We start from the raw sequence: 17109 nt of genomic DNA on the forward strand, positions 1-17109 counted from the left end.
GTGAGGAGGGATCGGGATCTACATCACACAGGGACGGAGCTGCTAGCTAGCTGTTCGTTGTAGCTCTGAAGCTACTGAATCACGACGACAGAACCAATCCGAGCAATGCGTTTGCATCCCAAATCAACTCCTGAGGATTGCACTGGTGTCTTTCAAAAAAAAGGATTGCACTGGCCTCTCCTGGTTTGAAAAATTTTGCGTTCAAACCAGTGCAAGTACCTCGCAAACACCTAAAATTCAAACTTGGTCTGCGATTGCGGCACGATGCTTGATCACTAGTAGTAGTAGCTAGGCTGGAAACGGGATGAATAATTCGTCGCGAAATTTTCAGGTTCTGTGGAGAGGCCGCCGGACCAGGTGGGGGAGCAAGAAGAAGAGATCACTGGCGGTGCCATGAGAAGGTGTTGGCAGGTGGATCGCCCGCCCCGCCCCGCTTTTCTCGCGGCGCAATCAAACGCGCCGTCGGCCGGGGGGGCTTTCGCTTCTTCTTTTTTTCCCTTTCGCGGCGACAGCCTGGCTGACGGCGACGCGCCGCTGGGTCATCGCCATTCACCCCGCCTGCCGCGACGAGCGCCCTCTGATTTGAACCCGTCGTCTTCGTCCGAGTAATGGTTATCTGCTCGTCGCCCTCCTCCTCCTGCTCCCCGGTTCCCACCGGACGATGATGGTGGTGGCGCTCGATCGGTGGCAGTGATGTGCATCTCCAGCGGCTTATTTCTTGGCAGATGGCGGGCACACAGGTGGCAGATGCGATATGGAGAGTGCGTTTGGTTGGTTACCTTGAATTTTTTTTCCCCACACACTCAGATGAGCTGGCCTTAATTACTTTTCAGCGCTGTTTCTATCGTTATCTCGCAATTGCTTAACGTGCTGGAAATCACGAAACGAACGGTTCAGTTAATCATGGCCTCATGGGAGCCGTCGTCGTCGCTCTTGTATTCTACAAGGCAAGTATTCCGTAGTGTGACAGCATTGACATTTGGTTTATGATGTGTATTGTCATTGGCGAATCTAGAATTTCATGTTAACAATATTTTTAAATATTTTATTTTATCAACAGCTATTTTTCTAGTAGTAATAAATAAATCAAATATGAAATATGGAGAAGGTGAAGCTCTTTGAGCCAAATCTTAGAGTGGACCGAGCCCACCCGACCCGCACCCTAGATCCGCCTATGTGTATAATACATTTTTTTAAAAAAAAACTACAGCTTGCATTGTTTATTGTACGGACTCTCCTAAAATTACCTCTAATTATATTCCTCACAGTTCCTAGTGCTAATCAGCTTATGGTGTGCCCTGCTAGTTAAATTTACCTCCAACCATTTGTACAATAAGTAGTCAATGAAATAAAATATCCCATGTACGTGAATGTCTATATCTACAAAGGAACAATGTTACAGTTGATCGATGGCTCGTACATGAGACTTTACCAAACTCTAAGTGCAGCCGTAACTTGAACACGGGAGCAAGCAAAAGGAAGTGAGGAGGGGCAAAGCTTTGGGCGTAGCATGTCCTTCACAAGTCATCTTTCTACTGGCTTGTCCTCCCCTCTCACCACACCTTTGCCTTCGACCTACACGTTTCATCGCATTGGCGAGAGAGAAACACGCAAGGGGCGATAGCAAACTGCTCGAGGGGGGAGCTAGAGCTACGCTGTGGTGTGGTGATGGCAATCTTTCCCATCTACCTCCTCCATCGGCGGTAGACAATTATTCTGATCGGAGAATACTTGGCGACCGTCGTAATTAACCGGTTACAGAGATTATTACTCTGGCGTGCTCGATACGAGGCCGTAGGATGCGGATCTGACGGCGCGGACGCGGCGCCGCCTCGTCCGATCCGTACCACTGATGAGCTGCCAGATTTCCTGCACTCCTTCCCCGAGTCTCCCGGCAAATTTACCAACCACCACCGGGAGACCGGGCGCCGCCCGCAACCTCCGTCCACGCTCGCCTCGCCTCGCCTCCCACGCGCCGGCCACTATTCACTCGCCTCACTAGTTACCGCGGCGCGGCGCGGCGCGCCTACCACTACTCCACCCCCATAAAAGCCCTCCTCCTCTCGCCCTCCCACTCCCCCCCCCCTCTCCTCCCCCCAGCCGCCGCCGCCGCCACCTGCCAGGCCAGCTCGAGCGGGCGCGCGCCCCGACGCCTCGACAGTCCCGCGCCGCGCCGCGCCGCCGAGATCTCGCCGTGGGAGGGAGGGCAGCGGCGGCTGCAGCAGGAGAGATGTCGTCGGGGCGGTACATGGCCTACTCGCCCTCGCCGTCCACCACCCCGCACTCCCCACGCATCGGCGGACTCCGGTCTCCCTCCGCCGCCGTCGCCGAGCAGGAGAAGTAAGCTAGGCAGCGCACTTCGGTCCCCCACCCGCTTCTCCTGCTTCCCTGCTTCGTGTCGGCTCCGATCGTTCCCGGGAGGACATGATTGGGGGGGGGGGGGGGTGATTTTCGTGTGTCCTGGGGATCATCGGAGGTTTTTGCGGTTTGAATCAGGTGTAGCACGATGACGAGGTTTATGGCCTTTCGTCATCGGATCTGATTCGCCACGTTGAGATCTCCGGTTTTTTGGTCAAAGTTGCTTCTCGCCGTACTTTTACTCGATTTTTTGAAGTATAAGCCAGTCGGCAGTCGCTAAGCTCAATGTTTGCTTGCTTGCTTGAGTTTGTGATCCAGTTATGCTCCTCTTCCATGTGTACGTTAGCGGGATTTTGGGGATCTTTCTGGATTGTCATGCTATTCTGTTTGTAAGAATGCCATGCTGTACCACTCGGGATGAGTGATGACTGATGAGCATGCTGCGATCCTTCTGTAGGTACCTTGCCGAACTGCTCGCGGAGAGGCACAAGCTTGGCCCCTTCATCCCAGTGATCCCGCATAGTGTACGGCTGCTAAATCAAGGTCAGATCTCATGCCATTTCAACTGCGATGCAGTTGCCACTGCTGCCAAGCATGCAGAATATTCTGTCATGATGTAGGAATCTTTGACTATTGCTGTAAAATGCTGCTTGTGTTGATTCTCCACCTCTTTATTTGCTTCTTCTAGCTAGATTTACCACAAAATCAGTTATTGTTGCTTGGAAATTGTTCAGCCATATAGCTAATCCCTACTCCATACAGTTGCAGTATTTAGTGGTCATTGTGTGAATCCAACGCCCCACCCCCTCCTACACCTTTGCTACCTTGCAACTTTTTTCCTTTATCACTTCAGAATTGGCCTCATTGTTCTAAATGATTGCCTTATTGATTATTGTAAATTGGCCCCAAAGCAATGGCTTTGGTAAGCAATGGCTTTGGTAACATTGGTCTATGCATTCTGAATTACGCTTACCTTTGATCCTATTAAAAAATAATTCATTTGGTGTGCTTTAAAGAATTGTTTTTATAAGATGCCTTCTGAAGATGCTGCTTAATCTGTCTGAATTTGTTTTGTCGTCTGTCAATGCCTGTACTATTTAGTGGTAATTTAGGGACCGTCATTTCTCTGTTGTTGCTATTTGTTGCCATAAGTTCCTATGGCAAGTTCACCCAGGAGCTGTTGGATGGGTACCAGTTCTCTTGAGGTTATTAGAACCTACAGCAATGAAACCACACCGTAGTGCCTTTGAGAGTGTCTACAACATTTCTAGAGATGATCTTGATTTTCTTTTTCTTTTTTGCAGTAGATTATTTTGTTTCTGTGCGGTAGTGAAAATTTGAAGGGTGGCCCTGGTGTTGCAGTAGAGTCTCTTCACTTGTGTCCTCAAGGTCCTGGATTCAAATCAGTGGTGGATTTCCAACTAGGGCCACTAAGACCATGGCCCTAGTCTTGGCACAGTTTCCCTTTGACCTTTTGTATCAAAGGCCTCTTCCCAGCTGGGATACCAGCTTTACAAAGAAAATAAGCAAACCCAGTCATGACTGCAATCTCTTTTTTATGTGAATATGTGATCGAGCCCAGTCAAGAAGCAAACCCATTGAGTGTCCCTAGTCACAAGATCAGTCAGCCCCGCCTCTGCTTTGAATCCTCCTCACAAAATAAGCAAGGTTTAAGCTAACTAGAAATTTCCTTTCCCAGTTTCCACATTGTATGGGAGTTTTAAGCATTGGCTATGCAGTAGTGAATGTTTGTGATCATGCTAGAATATGATCAATGGAAGATAACAATAGTTTGGTAGAATTGTGATTTGCTTTGTAAATATGAATGTACGTGATTCACATTTCGGGATAGGCAGCGCGAAGTTGAGAGATCTAGATGGTGCAATAATAAGCAATTGTTATTGTGCCTACTGGGGCAAATAACATACATGCTTCTGATTAGCATATTTAAGACCCACATCAATTTGACGGTGTGTGATTTTGATAGATAGAAAGAAGTATGCCCCGTTATTGCTGTTCAGTATAAACAATATATGAGTAGGATGTTCTGCAGAGAGTGAGCCTGAGAAATTGATTCCTCTCATGAATTGGGCAGATTATCTATCCTATACAAACTAGATTATTTATCCTATACTGCTATACAAACTCTTATTTTGCTGTGTTTTCTTTAGGTGCTTTTCATATCTGCTTGTTTTTGTTTTCGATGAGTTTTTGTCGTACTAAGTTTTCCTTCTGCTTTTTCTTTTGGTACTGTCAGATTGCCATATTAGTTGCTTACTATAATTTGCATATTTGTCAACATCAACGTTTTAAATAATACAAGTTGACTCTGTTATGAGTTCACAAGTTGCCTTTGTAAAGAGAGAAAGAAGCTCTTTTCAGTTTAGTGATTTAACACTAACAACGCCCGGTTATATGCATTTACTAATCTATCTAACTGCATTTACTGATTACTAATTCTAACTGCATTTACTAATCACTAATCTAACTGCATTTACTGATCACTAATTCTAACTGCTAACTTTTTCTACATCTTGTTCTTGTAATTGCAATGTTGGAGCAGAAATTTTACGTGTTTCCACACTATTGGAGAATGCGTCCCTTTTAAATCAAAGTGGCCTTGAACATGGTAGTCCACTAACAACGGGAGGATTATATTCAAATGGAGCAGCTACTGACATGAACGGGTGGACATCAGCGTTTCAATCAGAAGTATGGATACTGACCATTTAACATGACTTACTCTTCATGCCTAATTTACCATTTTGAAAGATTAGATCAGGTTTTCTCTAACTGATTTTGACTTAACCTTGAGTGCTTACATTCTTCGTACTGCTTGACCCTTTTGCTAACTCGCTAACTATACTAATCCCTTTCAGGCAGTGGGTTCCAAGATGCCATTAAATTCTTTTTCTATGTTCTATAAGATGGAGTTTGGATAACATGCTGACACTAATTTTACTGATTTGGCTCCATATGTTGAAAACTAAGGCCATATTTATAGTCAGTGGCCATCCTGACATCAGAATCTGCTGATTGGTCTAACCAGATTTCTAGCCATTATGTGTTTCCATGCTGATAGCTGTGCTTGAAATCATATTTAGATTATTGGTGTCATATTTAGATTATTGGTTATGGGTATCAAGGAAATTGCAGCAGAGCTATGCCTGTTGGTCATAAATACTCCCTCCGTTCCAAAAGGCATGTCATTCTCTTTTAGTTTTATTTAAAGTCAAATTTACCCTCCATTATGGAACAGATGGAATATATCGCTGCTATGTTTTGAACCTTACTTTAACAACATGACAGCTAAAATAGAACCCATGTGCTCAAGAATAGATTTATCCTCACTTTTCAGCATAATCCTATAAATTTATGGACCCTTATAAATTGTACGCTTCTCACAATGGTTTTTTCTTTGGCTTGAATTCTGTTGCCTGTCATCTTTGTCTCATTTCCAGTGCTTTTTGAGTGAGGAGAGAGGTTATGAACTTTTAATATAATCAGCTTGTGACCATTGCAGAGTTCACCAGCTTATAGCTGGTTTGGAGGTTCCCAAGGCAGCTCCTCTGGACTGATTGTCAAGAAAACAATGAAGGTCGATATACCTGTAGACAAATATCCAACAGTAAGTATGCTATTTCTTTAGTTGTATACTCTTGAGTTGCTATATCCTCATCATTATTCTATGTTTATTTTCATAGTACAATTTCGTTGGTCGCATCCTTGGCCCTAGAGGAAATTCCTTGAAGCGAGTGGAGGCAAATACAGACTGCCGCGTGCTAATAAGGGGCCGGGGCAGCATTAAAGATCCAGCTCGGGTAAATATCCAGATCAGTGCCTCTTAATCTTGGTAAATAGATGGACTTGGAAATTTGGAGTATATATATTGTTATAAACTTGAGTTATGTCATTCAAAGCCAGACCAACCCTGCTAACTGGCTATTTAAGTCTTTGCTTTTAAAATTGTTTCCTTATATGTTTCTTCCAGTTTATGTATTGATATGAAAACCAATACCACCTGGTGGTTCTCCAAAATCCACTTCCTGGCTGGAACTCGAACCAAGCATGATCATCAATCCTTAAGCATACTGGATACCTTTATGCATGTGTACATCTGTTTGTTTTGTGTTATGGAACTGAGGTCACTTATACAATTGTTTTGCAGGAGGAAATGATGCGAGGGAAGCCAGGATATGAACATCTGAATGAACCCCTTCATATATTGGTTGAGGCAGAGCTGCCTGTGGAAATTATTGATGCACGCCTGATGCAAGCCCGTGAGATCCTTGAAGATCTGCTGAAGCCTGTGGTATGTCGTCATCACCTTATATCCTTTTTAAACTCTTTAAAGCAGTTCTCTTTTAGTCCATCTTGAAGAACCAATGTTAACAGTTCTTGTTTGTTCCTATGCAGGATGAATCCCAGGACTTCTTCAAGAAGCAGCAGCTGCGGGAGCTTGCGATGCTCAATGGCACCCTCCGCGAAGAAGGAATGCCGAGGTCCGGTTCGGCTTCCCCTTTCCACAACAGTCTTGGAATGAAGAGAGCCAAGACGAGGGGGTAAAGGTGCAAAAATCATGAAGGGATAACCAAATCATCTGTTCCGAGACCAATCCTGAGTACGAATATGGGGTTGCCTTGCTGGCTATCGGCCCAATACGGTCTCACGCCACCAGCATTGGGCGGCCCGTACCTGATAAATACATATATCTGGAGTTGTATTTCCTGCTACCGGGGAGCTTTGGTTATGGCGACATAGGGTGTTGATGCACTATACATTGGGTTGTGCAGGGTTTTGTAGCGATGTGGTTTGTGTACTGCTCATTTGGAGCAGTGAACTGGTGAATGGAGCTTTGAAAAGCTCTGACCGTGCTTGTATTTATTTGTCTTTCGAAGACTGATTTAAGGATGCTGTTTGGGATTGATGTGGTGCTGTAACTCGTGACATAAGCATATTGATGTTGGCTTGTGAAATTTGTTCAGAATTCTAATTTTCTACGATCTCCATCGTTAATTTGGATTCTGCTGCTGATCCAGAATAACCAAGGCAGCTGGGACCGTGCTTGTATTTATTTGTCTTTCGAAGACTGATTTAAGGATGCTGTTTGGGATTGATGCTGTAATTCGTGTGCGTAACTCAGCGAGATAAGCATTTTGATGTTGGCTTGTCAAATTTGTTCAGAATTCTAATTTGTTATGATCTCCATCGTTAATTTCGATTCTGCTGCTGACCCGGAATAACCAAGGCAGCTGTGTCGATATCAGTTAATTTTGACGGCTTGTATACCACAGTTTCCGGTAACATCCTCATGTTGTAATGCTGATCCGGTCCAAAGTGACGCTCGCTAGTTTGCACAGCAAATCCACAATCCGCACCATGGGCACTGAACACAGCCTTCGTCCGTAGCTTGCCTACTTCGGGTCGAACGGCGCGTTACGTTTAGAGGACATGCTGAATTCTGGCCGGCGCAAGGGGCATCTCGTGGTCACGGCCTCGGTGACTTCAAAAAAAAAAGGCCTCGGTGACTTCGTGGATGCTCGGACCGTCAGCCTCCGCGAGCAAAACAGAACCAAGGAAATTAACCCATCAAAAGCACCAACATGAGATAAATATCGAAACAGAACTAGTTGCCTCAAACAATTCTCCATTATCTTCCAAAATTTTGTGGGAATCAACCACCACAAACACCTGCTACGGGCCTCAAGCCGTCCCGGACTTCGACTGACCACAAGACGAGGGAACATGATCTAGACAATTCGAGGACACCGAAATACTACAATAGTGCAAATTCAAGAGTTACTCAAGCTTAGTTTACACCCGGGGAGGATGCCTCCACCGTCTTGCAAGTGTCCTCGGCCACATTGTCACAGCATCAACCCGTGGGCTGTGGGTTCCCTTTCCGTTTCAAAATTTCTCTATACATAGAATAGGCCTATTTCCCACAGTTGTACAGCCACCAATGGTAGTATCACTTATAGCTAAGCAGAACCGAGTTAATTACATGCATTATCACGCGGATGCTGGTGCCATCTGATGTGCTCGTCGTGGGGAGTGCCCGCTGGTGGGCCAACTGACTGTAGACTTGCTCAAAGATGGGTCGCACATGCACCGCAATCATCGGGTCTGCTGGATTGATTGCCATGGCAACATCTGTCATCCATTGAACTTTTCGTGATGTCTCGTTGTTTATGTCAACTGCTAGCTGCTGCAGTAGGGCCAAGAGAACCCCCTGGTTAAGTGGGAGTGGGACCATTGCCAATAATGCACGCAAATCAACCTGTACAAGAGGGTATAACTATCACAGAGCCAAAACAAGGTTGTCCTAATAAGGATCAAGTAGGGTGGATCTTAGCTGATCAACTCTGGGAGGAAGATACCTGAGAGCATAGCCACGATACTATGGAAACATCACTCCTTTGTAGGGCCATTGTAAATGCCTCGTCAAACTTGCGTTCAGATATCAGCCTGCCCAGCTCTTTCATCGGATCTAATGGAGCCTCAACCTGTCAGGGAGCAAGGAAGGTAAGGATTTAAATGTATGCTTGTTATTTCATTCTTCATATCCTAATTATAAATGGAATAAAAAGAATATCATTACCACAACCTACAGGCATGTTAACGAATTGTGAAATGAAATGGATAAGCAAATTGTAATCAGCAGTGTTACTGAAGGAGAAAATTGTCTGCATTTACCTCTTGGGGGCCACCCATAGGACCATTAACGGGTTGCAAAGAATTGGTATTATGTGCCTTGACGTTCCCAGAAGCAACAAGTGCCAATAGCTTGCGCTGGCCATCAAGTAACTCTGACGAAAAACTCTGGGTGATTGATGATGCAGAATTGATGGTCTCCTGGGAGATTGAAAAAAATAGCAATCATTTCTTAGTAGATGGCTGGGAAGAAATGAGTGTCCAACTTCTTGCTACCCATTATTTGATATGCAAGTATATCAAAAGCAGTGTCAAAACATACCTTTAATGTTAACGCTAATGGAGTATGTGCTGTCTCAACTTGCTGCTGAATAGCAACTGTGTGCTCAGACATTCCTTTCTGAAATGCACCATCTACTTGCTCAAACATTGTCTTGCATGATTGTTCAAATGCTGGAACAAGCAATGATTCAAAGCTAGTGCGCAAAGCATCCTGCATGCATTGATTTATGACCAATCAGTAAATGTAGAATCGCTAAAACAAAAGGCATTAAACATCAAATATCATATCTCCTGAAACTGATTATGTCTAGCAAACAGATCAAGCCTGCCATGTTAGAAGGGGAATAATGTGCCGCTTGACAATCATCTATAGAAGGAAACCAACAAGGATCCATACCTGAAGAGCCTGTTTTACAGATGTATGGAACTGCATTTGGATTTGCCTGGCAAGTGTAGCTTCAAGTTTCCCACTAATAGATTTATCCAGCTGATTGCACACCTTGTCACCCACCCCTTTCTAGAAACAAATGACCAATGAGAGGAAGCATGACCAACTTCAACATAACAAATACAGCAGGAAATTAACTAACCTGAACTGAATCAGAAACCGCAGAGGCTAGGCACTTCTCAATAATAGGGGTAATTGCTCGAGCAACAACAGGCCCAAGTGACGAGATCTCTTTCTTAAGTGACTTCTCCAGATTAGCAGGAATGTCCTTGTTTATCGAGTTTGTAATGAGAGTAACCAATTGCTGCATTCGTTCTCTGTCAGCCTTTTCACGCTTAGTGTTTTCTTCCTGGAGACGAACCCAAAAGGCGTCAATGTGAGCCTTGATAGATTTCTCCATGCTGCGCCCTAATGATGTCTCGAGTTTTTTGCTTTCCTTTGCCACTGAGGCAGGAATCAAAGTACTCAATTGCTTTTCCACGTCCTTCTGCATCCCTATGAGCTGGAAGACATACAAGCACAGTAAATAAACAAAAAAAAACTCAATCATATAGTGTTATCACATCGTTAACATTTACGTGTTTGATAATAAAAAAGCAGTGTAACATTTAGGTGAAACAGAAAACCATGTTAACCGGGAATTCTCCAGTCCATCGGTACTCCTGGAAAAGATAGCCTATTACAAAATTAACCAAGTGACATCACAAGTAAAATTCTAAATTCTTTCTTCCTAAAAACAAGAAAAATATTTTGCTAATTTTGAAAGCTTATAAAAAAAGTTAATTATGTACTGAATCAAGTCTAGCTCAGGTTTCGAGGTTGGCTTATGGATAGAATGGCCCAGAACACACGTGATTCAATAAACTGTTGTTCTAGCAAAAGGCTGCTCACACAAGCATGTATTCATACAACTTCAATGTACTTCATATTCATATAATTTCAATGTACTTGTATAGGATTAGAGCAATTTGGAGTTCACCATAGTGAAATTTATTTATTTGCAAATTGTACGAAAGCCAGGAAGGCATGTCAAAACATTTATAAATGCCATCATCTCAGCAAGGCTGAGTAAGGTCTAGGATTAACTTCTGAAATTGGCAATGTATGTCTACAAAAAATTAAGGCCTCATAAACATGAACAGAATTATTTTTCTTCTGTAAGAAATATGCATGAGCCTACCTTGACAAATCGAAAGATGCAACTACAATAAATGTAACATCACACTAAACTGTCTAGCAATATGTGTAATGCGAAACAGATGAAATTGTAACATACAGATGATGTGTTTTTCACTAAGGGCAATGCATAGCACATGTATGATTAAAAAATTAAGGTGTGATCACCTGTTGCAGCATCCCTTGGGTGGCAGCAACTTCTGGGAAGGAGCTGATAGGAGGATATGCGGAGCTCAAAGGCTCATGTGACTCAGTTGAGTTGAAAGCACTAACAGGAGGAGATGGCTGGCCAGAACCAGATGTTTGAGGGTGCAAAACTTTCTCCTCCTTTGTATACGAAGATGATTGCTCCCCGGAAGCAGAGGAGTAATCACTTTTCTCTGGCATTTCCACAGACTTTTTAATCACATTTTCATTAGCAACGCCAGTATGGTCCAACGTCGGCTTATCAGATGGCAACTCTGATTCTTCCACACTGTACTTGTCAGTTGTCACTGAGCGCTCACTGATCATCTCAACAGTTTGCTCCAAAGAACGAGTTTTCTCCATATTCTCACAAACAATTTGAGTTTCCTTGACAGTTTCAAGTCCTGAATTTTGATCTGGCTTACTCTCATCAATATGTTTTGGTTCCACTTCTGCAATCCGAGAGCTTCTACTGGAAACATCTTGAATTTTTCCTCCATCAGATTTAGAGGCATCATTGTTTTCAGTAGATGAGAGAGTGCCCGATATAATTTCAGATGGAGTAACCAAGTGTGTAGCATTCCCTCCAACCTGAAACATCAAACGGGGATTTGGAAGCATTGCAACATCACTGTGACCATCTCTTAGCTCACCCTTTCCCAAGACATCCTTTCTCATGGGCATGGGCGTATCTTGCCTTTTCAAAGCATCACGCTCCATGTTCCTGTTTGTTGTATAGTCAAAAGCTGATTGATCTATATCACGAGTTCCAGGTGCTGCTCCTGATACGGGAACCTCCGTCTTTGATGCAAGAGGTGCAGATGGGAGATGCACAGAACCATCACCTTCAGAGTATGCAAGCGGTGGAGCTGATGGTTTTGGATCAAACTCTGCAGATAAATAACAAGAAATAACTACTTCTGAATTAACTGAAGCAACTATAGGAGAATATGTAGCTGCAATACCTGCAGACTGGTCAACAGCCGGTGGTTTAGTCGTCGTTGTAGACGACTCTGTTCCTGCCACTTCCGGAGGTGCCTCATAAACACGGGAAATAGCTGGATCTCTTCCAAACCCAATAGTATCAGCTGTAGGAGGCGAACAGAGTGATAACTCTAATCCGTATTGCTGAATGGCCATTGTTTGGACACAATAGACTTGAACAACTTGTTCACCATCAGGTTGGCTTTCATGTGTCCCAGTGAGGCTTAAAATAGGCATTGCAACTGTGAAATCTGCTATATAGTCCAAGCGAGTAGAGGCAGGATATGGTCCATACTCAACATGTACAGCATAAATAGCATTCTTTTTAGCATTTGCAAGCAAAATCAGACTCGCTTGAGGTAGCACTGCAACCTGGTTAAAAAATGCCTCCTCCACTCTAGGCTCCAGAGAACTAATAAGTTCCAAGGTCTGCGTACAGTTCCAACTCTCAGAATCGCTTGGCAACAACCAACCATCTTCATTAGTAGAAGCCCAAATTTTAATTTCTCGGTTCAGAGGACCCTGCGCCATCAACAAAAAAGTAGCATGTGATGTATAGTGAAGATATGACCTTAAAACACACAGCACAAAAAAAGCTTTTCTTCATCAAATATTCCAAGAGCATAATTGCAACAATGGTTTGTCTTAACTAAAAAGGAACACCAAGGATAAACATTTTCTCCAATGTGCCAAGCATTTCATAAATTGTACAACACTGAGCAGTCTTAGGTTTATAGTAATATTAGGCAGTCAGGGTTTATTTTTATTTGAATCAAGTACTACACTGCTACGAGGCAACCTTTTAATCAAAACAAGAAATACAACTTAGCATCTTTGGTTGCCATATGTCTATATGGATTGGGTGCAATAATGTTGGCTAAACATAGCGTGCCAGCAAAAAAAAAAAAAAACAAGCCACAAAAGATCACAAGCTTAAAAGAATAAGCCAGCAGAATAAAGATTAACAAAATTTAAGTTCACACATATGGCTACAAAAAAAAACACTAGACCAGCCTACTATTTAGCTTTTATATATTAAAAAAAGAAAAAGGACTCCCAAATTTTCCTCAACGAGGACTTGAACTTGGGTGGTCTGGCCGTTCATCCACACTCGCAAACAACATATGACCACGTACCGCTGTAATTAGATTTATATGATTTGGCCGCTCAGGTGCTGTAAGAAAAGCGACTGAGTAAACAGCCTGACCGTCATGTGGCGTCAGAATGGACAAAGGAACTGGTTTGCGATCATCCCAGATCTTTACCTGCAAACAGAAACAATATACATCATAACAGGGCCAGGTCTGATGCATTCCACTTCTCTTGATAACATTGTTCCTCAAAGAGAGAATTTTGACTACCAAACATAAAATTGTTGACATCTTTGTTAATGATATAAGCCAGCAGCTGGCACTGTTTACAGTGAATTGCTACCAATAACCTGATAGCAGCAGGCAGTTTTCTGCAAAGTTGATTTACTGGTGTACCAAGGGCTATACGGTCCACAGTTACATATCAAAAACAAAATGATAGTGTTTTCATAATTTTCCTAATAATGTACTGTGTTCTGCCTTTCCAAGTGGAAGTGAAGTTCTTCCATCTGAATAGAACCAAGGTACGAAAATGAACAAGTAAAAAAAAATGTTACGGGAATCCTATTGTACTATTCATGTATTGGAGAATATGTTATGGTAGACCGTACTGTTTTAGTCAGTATTTGGAAGATACCCATGTCACACAAAACAGGCATTTAGATTCCAACATATCGAACTAGAGAGCTACAAAAATTCACATCTGAGCTTGAAACAGATACAGTGCTTGAAAAGTTTAAGGACACACTTCAACAGAGTGCAGTTTTGTGAAGTATCTTATGATGAAAGTAGGATGATTTAATACAAACCGTGCCATCCTTCGATCCTGAGGCCAAGCGGGTACTCATCCATTGAGAAATGGACAAATCTGTCACATCACCGTCATGCTTACCAACTAAGCGAACACCATCAATAAGTTTCTCAAGATGACATTTAACAGGTTCTTCCACAGCAAAGTCTCTTCCTTTTCCCACTTTAGTTGTGTCTATTCTCAACACACAGTTTCCAATTCCAACAAACAGAATCTCCTGCAGGATAGGTGTAAGTCACTTTGTAGATCAATATGCAAAAAGAACTTCAAAGGTTAAGTGTGACGTAAAAGGCTTTACTTGCTTATGTGAGTGCCAACATATCCTTGGATGGTAAGCTTCAACATCGCCTACAATTTGGATGGCAATTTCAATCTTTCCAGTTATTTGTGGTTTATTTTCCTCATCAGGCCCCTCATCAATCCTCCACACATATATCCGCCCATCTACGCTCGCGCTACAGAAGATCGAAGCAAATTAGGACATAGCCTCTACTGAAAATGTATGGAAACAACCAGATAAATTCCTAAACGCAATACTAAAGAACAGGGTAATAACCCAGCAGGGGTAGTACAAAGATCACTTATTTGTGCGATGGTAACTGAATATCCCATCATTTGTTATTAGTACCTTGCCAAACGATGGACATCCTCAGCAAAGAAAGCCATGTCCGTCACCCTCTGCAGCAAAAACAGAAAGGCAAAAGGATATATATATATCAAACAAATGCAGCCGCATGCTGAGTAAAAAAAGATTCATGAATCCGCAAGAAAAAAAGAGGGGCACCTAACCATATAGCAAAACTAACAAACTGATATGCAAAACCAATACTTCATCTTTCAGCTCTTAGAATTGCAAGACATATCACACATCACATAAGCTATGTTTTTAACAAAAGATTTCTGTGGATGAGTTAGAGTGCATGACAAATACTAGGACAGAAAAAAAAAAACAAGCATGCACTTTTTATCGGACAAAGTATTCTCATAAAACAAAATCATTACAGCATTATTACAACAAGCTGACCCACAAATAAAAACATATCTGGCCTCTCTTTAAGTCTGCAGCTAACGGTTAGTTTCTCAATCTCATGGTGCCATCATGAACAAAAATAGAGAATCAAAACAAACACTGACAATTTCTATGTGAAACCCTATACAGCAAATACAGCTGAGCAAGGTGGAGGATAAAAGGAAAGATCGAATGTGTTGAATTATAAAGTATATGTGATTCTATCTCATGGCAAAACAATACCCTTCTCTTCAAGTTTTCACCACAGAGCCAAGTCAGCTCAGTCGGATCATGCATATACATCAGAAAAGCCCACTAGCCAGTAGTCCATCTAAACATTTCTACACTAAACTAGCCAATGAATGTGTCTCTTAACCTGTGTGTGGCCTCGAAGGAGTGAGCGGAGGGCGGTGTTGATGTTCAGCACACGGATGTTCCCGAGCTTGAGCCCATACACGATGTACGTTCGGTTCACCGCGATCTGCCTGCCCAGCACGAGCCCCGGATCCGACGTGTATTTGGTGATCGGTGTCACCTCCAGCTGTGGTGGATGCGACTCCCCAGGCAGCCTCGAGTCAATATCGTGCACCGCTCGTTCCCCACCGCCAAGCAACCGCCCCCTGGGCACCTTGCTGCTGGTGCTGCTCAGCATCCTCGCCGGTGGCGCGGACGGCATCGCCGGGAGCGGCTGCGGCTGCGTGAACTCCGACGTCGGCGGGGGCATGGAGACAGCGGTCTCGAGTTGGGTTGGCCCGGAGTTTCCGAGCAGTTGCATGAGGCGCACGCCGGGGTTGGGGTCCGGGACGGCGGCGTTGGGGTTTGCGCTCGGGTTGGGGTTGAGGTTTGGGTTTGGCATGGGGAAGGAGACGACGGGGCGGGCCATGGCGTGGGGGTCCTGCGGGTAGTGCAGGTAGGGTCCGCGGTGGAAGGGCGGGGTCACCGGAGGGTAGGAGTAGGGGCCGGACGGCGGCGGCGGGCCTGCGGGGCCTCCGGCGGCGCCGGGGAAGATAGGGGCCGCGGTGGCGGTGGGCATGGGGTTCGGCGGCCTGAAGAGCTTCCCCAGCTCGAATGGTGGATTGGGGTTAGGGTTTCCTGTGGGAGACGCCATGGGAGGCGGCACGGAGGGAGGGAGGAGGTGGCAGTGGAGTAGATCTGAACTGGGGAAAGGAGGACGAAGCGGAGGTGCGTGGAAGGGCAAGTCGAGGTGGAGGTGGTGCTTGACTTTTCGAGTTTGCCCCCACTGTTGTCCTTTAACGCAACAACGGGCTTACAGTTTTTTTAGGGCTGAATGCATAATCTTTTTACTCTACAAGTACAAACTACTTTTAGAAGTTAGAACCGAATTTTGGAAATGAATCGCCTGTAGATGAGGATTTTTCATGTTCCAAACAGATCCCAAGGTCAAATCACTTGCTTAGGACCGTCAAAAAAATCACTTGCTTTGAAGTAACGAAACTTGAGCCTACTAATTCTAGTAGTATAATACTAGCAACAAAATGACGTTGAAAATACAAATTTTGCAGGAAACTCTATCTCTACTAGGACCTATGGAGAGAAGAAAGATTAATTAAATTTCTTCATGTGGTGATATGAAAAGAAAATAAGGGTTAACTCACACTGGTAAGATGATGAGGTGATCAATCAAAATGATTGGATAATTTAGTTTGAACAATCTACGGAGTATTAAAAGGAAAACATAAGTTTCTGGCGTGATGAAATTGAACTAAAAAGGGAAGGTTAACCCTTTTTTTTACATCGGTGAATTGGGAAAGTAGCAAGTCAGTAAATACACAACATCTACATTTCTACTGTAAAATAATTTCACTCGTGGTACAATATCGCAGCGTATCACAATACCGAAGATAAAAGGAGAAATTCAGCTTCTAAGGCATTTGCTTTATTGAAGAGACATGAAAAGGACGTCAAACAATGTCTTTTGAGAGTACGTAGTACCAATCTGTCGCATTGACAGCCTCCACTTTGTACCTTGACCGAATTAGCAGGTCACTCGAGGGGCGAGCTGCAATCCTCGTCACCTTTCCAAGTAGGGCCATGTTTGGTTGCAAAATTCTAAATTCCAAATTTTTTTCCGGCATCTGCATGGAGACTT

The 17109-nt window shown here is 43.7% G+C and overlaps 2 protein-coding genes across 6 annotated transcripts; one reads left to right on the forward strand and one right to left on the reverse strand.

The window, feature by feature from the left end:
- The first annotated feature begins 2044 nt into the window (after positions 1–2044).
- LOC120640213 (KH domain-containing protein At5g56140-like) lies at positions 2045–7361 on the forward strand. The gene is made up of 7 exons (XM_039916072.1): positions 2045–2340; positions 2816–2901; positions 4922–5070; positions 5882–5986; positions 6063–6179; positions 6527–6670; positions 6775–7361. Exons 1-7 carry the CDS (start codon positions 2231–2233, stop codon positions 6922–6924), a joined length of 861 nt encoding a protein of 286 aa, XP_039772006.1. The 5' UTR covers positions 2045–2230; the 3' UTR covers positions 6925–7361.
- A 627-nt stretch (positions 7362–7988) lies between these two features.
- LOC120640223 (enhancer of mRNA-decapping protein 4-like) lies at positions 7989–16232 on the reverse strand. 5 transcript variants are annotated; one of them, XM_039916097.1, is made up of 15 exons: positions 15376–16177; positions 14619–14668; positions 14289–14445; positions 13989–14207; positions 13225–13353; positions 12070–12610; positions 11547–11994; positions 11087–11516; positions 10369–10404; positions 9885–10244; positions 9692–9811; positions 9335–9505; positions 9055–9213; positions 8739–8864; positions 7989–8638 (listed from the first exon to the last, which is right to left on the reverse strand). In XM_039916097.1, exons 1-15 carry the CDS (start codon positions 16105–16107, stop codon positions 8330–8332), a joined length of 3987 nt encoding a protein of 1328 aa, XP_039772031.1. In that variant the 5' UTR covers positions 16108–16177; the 3' UTR covers positions 7989–8329. The 5 variants fall into 5 exon arrangements, with proteins under 5 accessions (XP_039772031.1, XP_039772025.1, XP_039772019.1 ...); XM_039916091.1 differs by having other exon boundaries at positions 10378–10404; positions 11087–11994; positions 15376–16176; XM_039916085.1 differs by having other exon boundaries at positions 11087–11994; positions 15376–16176.
- Between the last annotated feature and the right edge of the window lie 877 nt (positions 16233–17109).

This window comes from Panicum virgatum, chromosome 1K (genome assembly GCF_016808335.1).
Source record: "Panicum virgatum strain AP13 chromosome 1K, P.virgatum_v5, whole genome shotgun sequence".
In the NCBI taxonomy this organism is placed as follows: Eukaryota; Viridiplantae; Streptophyta; class Magnoliopsida; order Poales; family Poaceae; genus Panicum; species Panicum virgatum.

What these genes read in the sequence shown, in the direction of transcription:
- LOC120640223 (XM_039916081.1), bottom strand. Translation starts at nt 16,107, where the DNA reads ATGGCGTCTCCCACAGGAAACCCTAACCCCAATCCACCATTCGAGCTG. An exon ending in CTGTAAAACAGGCTCTTCAG is followed by an intron (nt 9,506 to 9,691) that starts GTATGGATCCTT and finishes CAATGCATGCAG; the next exon opens with GATGCTTTGCGCACTAGCTT. An exon ending in CATTAGCGTTAACATTAAAG is followed by an intron (nt 9,214 to 9,334) that starts GTATGTTTTGAC and finishes TCAATCTCCCAG; the next exon opens with GAGACCATCAATTCTGCATC.
- LOC120640213 (XM_039916072.1), top strand. Translation starts at nt 2,231, where the DNA reads ATGTCGTCGGGGCGGTACATGGCCTACTCGCCCTCGCCGTCCACCACC. An exon ending in TGTACGGCTGCTAAATCAAG is followed by an intron (nt 2,902 to 4,921) that starts GTCAGATCTCAT and finishes ATGTTGGAGCAG; the next exon opens with AAATTTTACGTGTTTCCACA. An exon ending in CTGTAGACAAATATCCAACA is followed by an intron (nt 5,987 to 6,062) that starts GTAAGTATGCTA and finishes TTATTTTCATAG; the next exon opens with TACAATTTCGTTGGTCGCAT.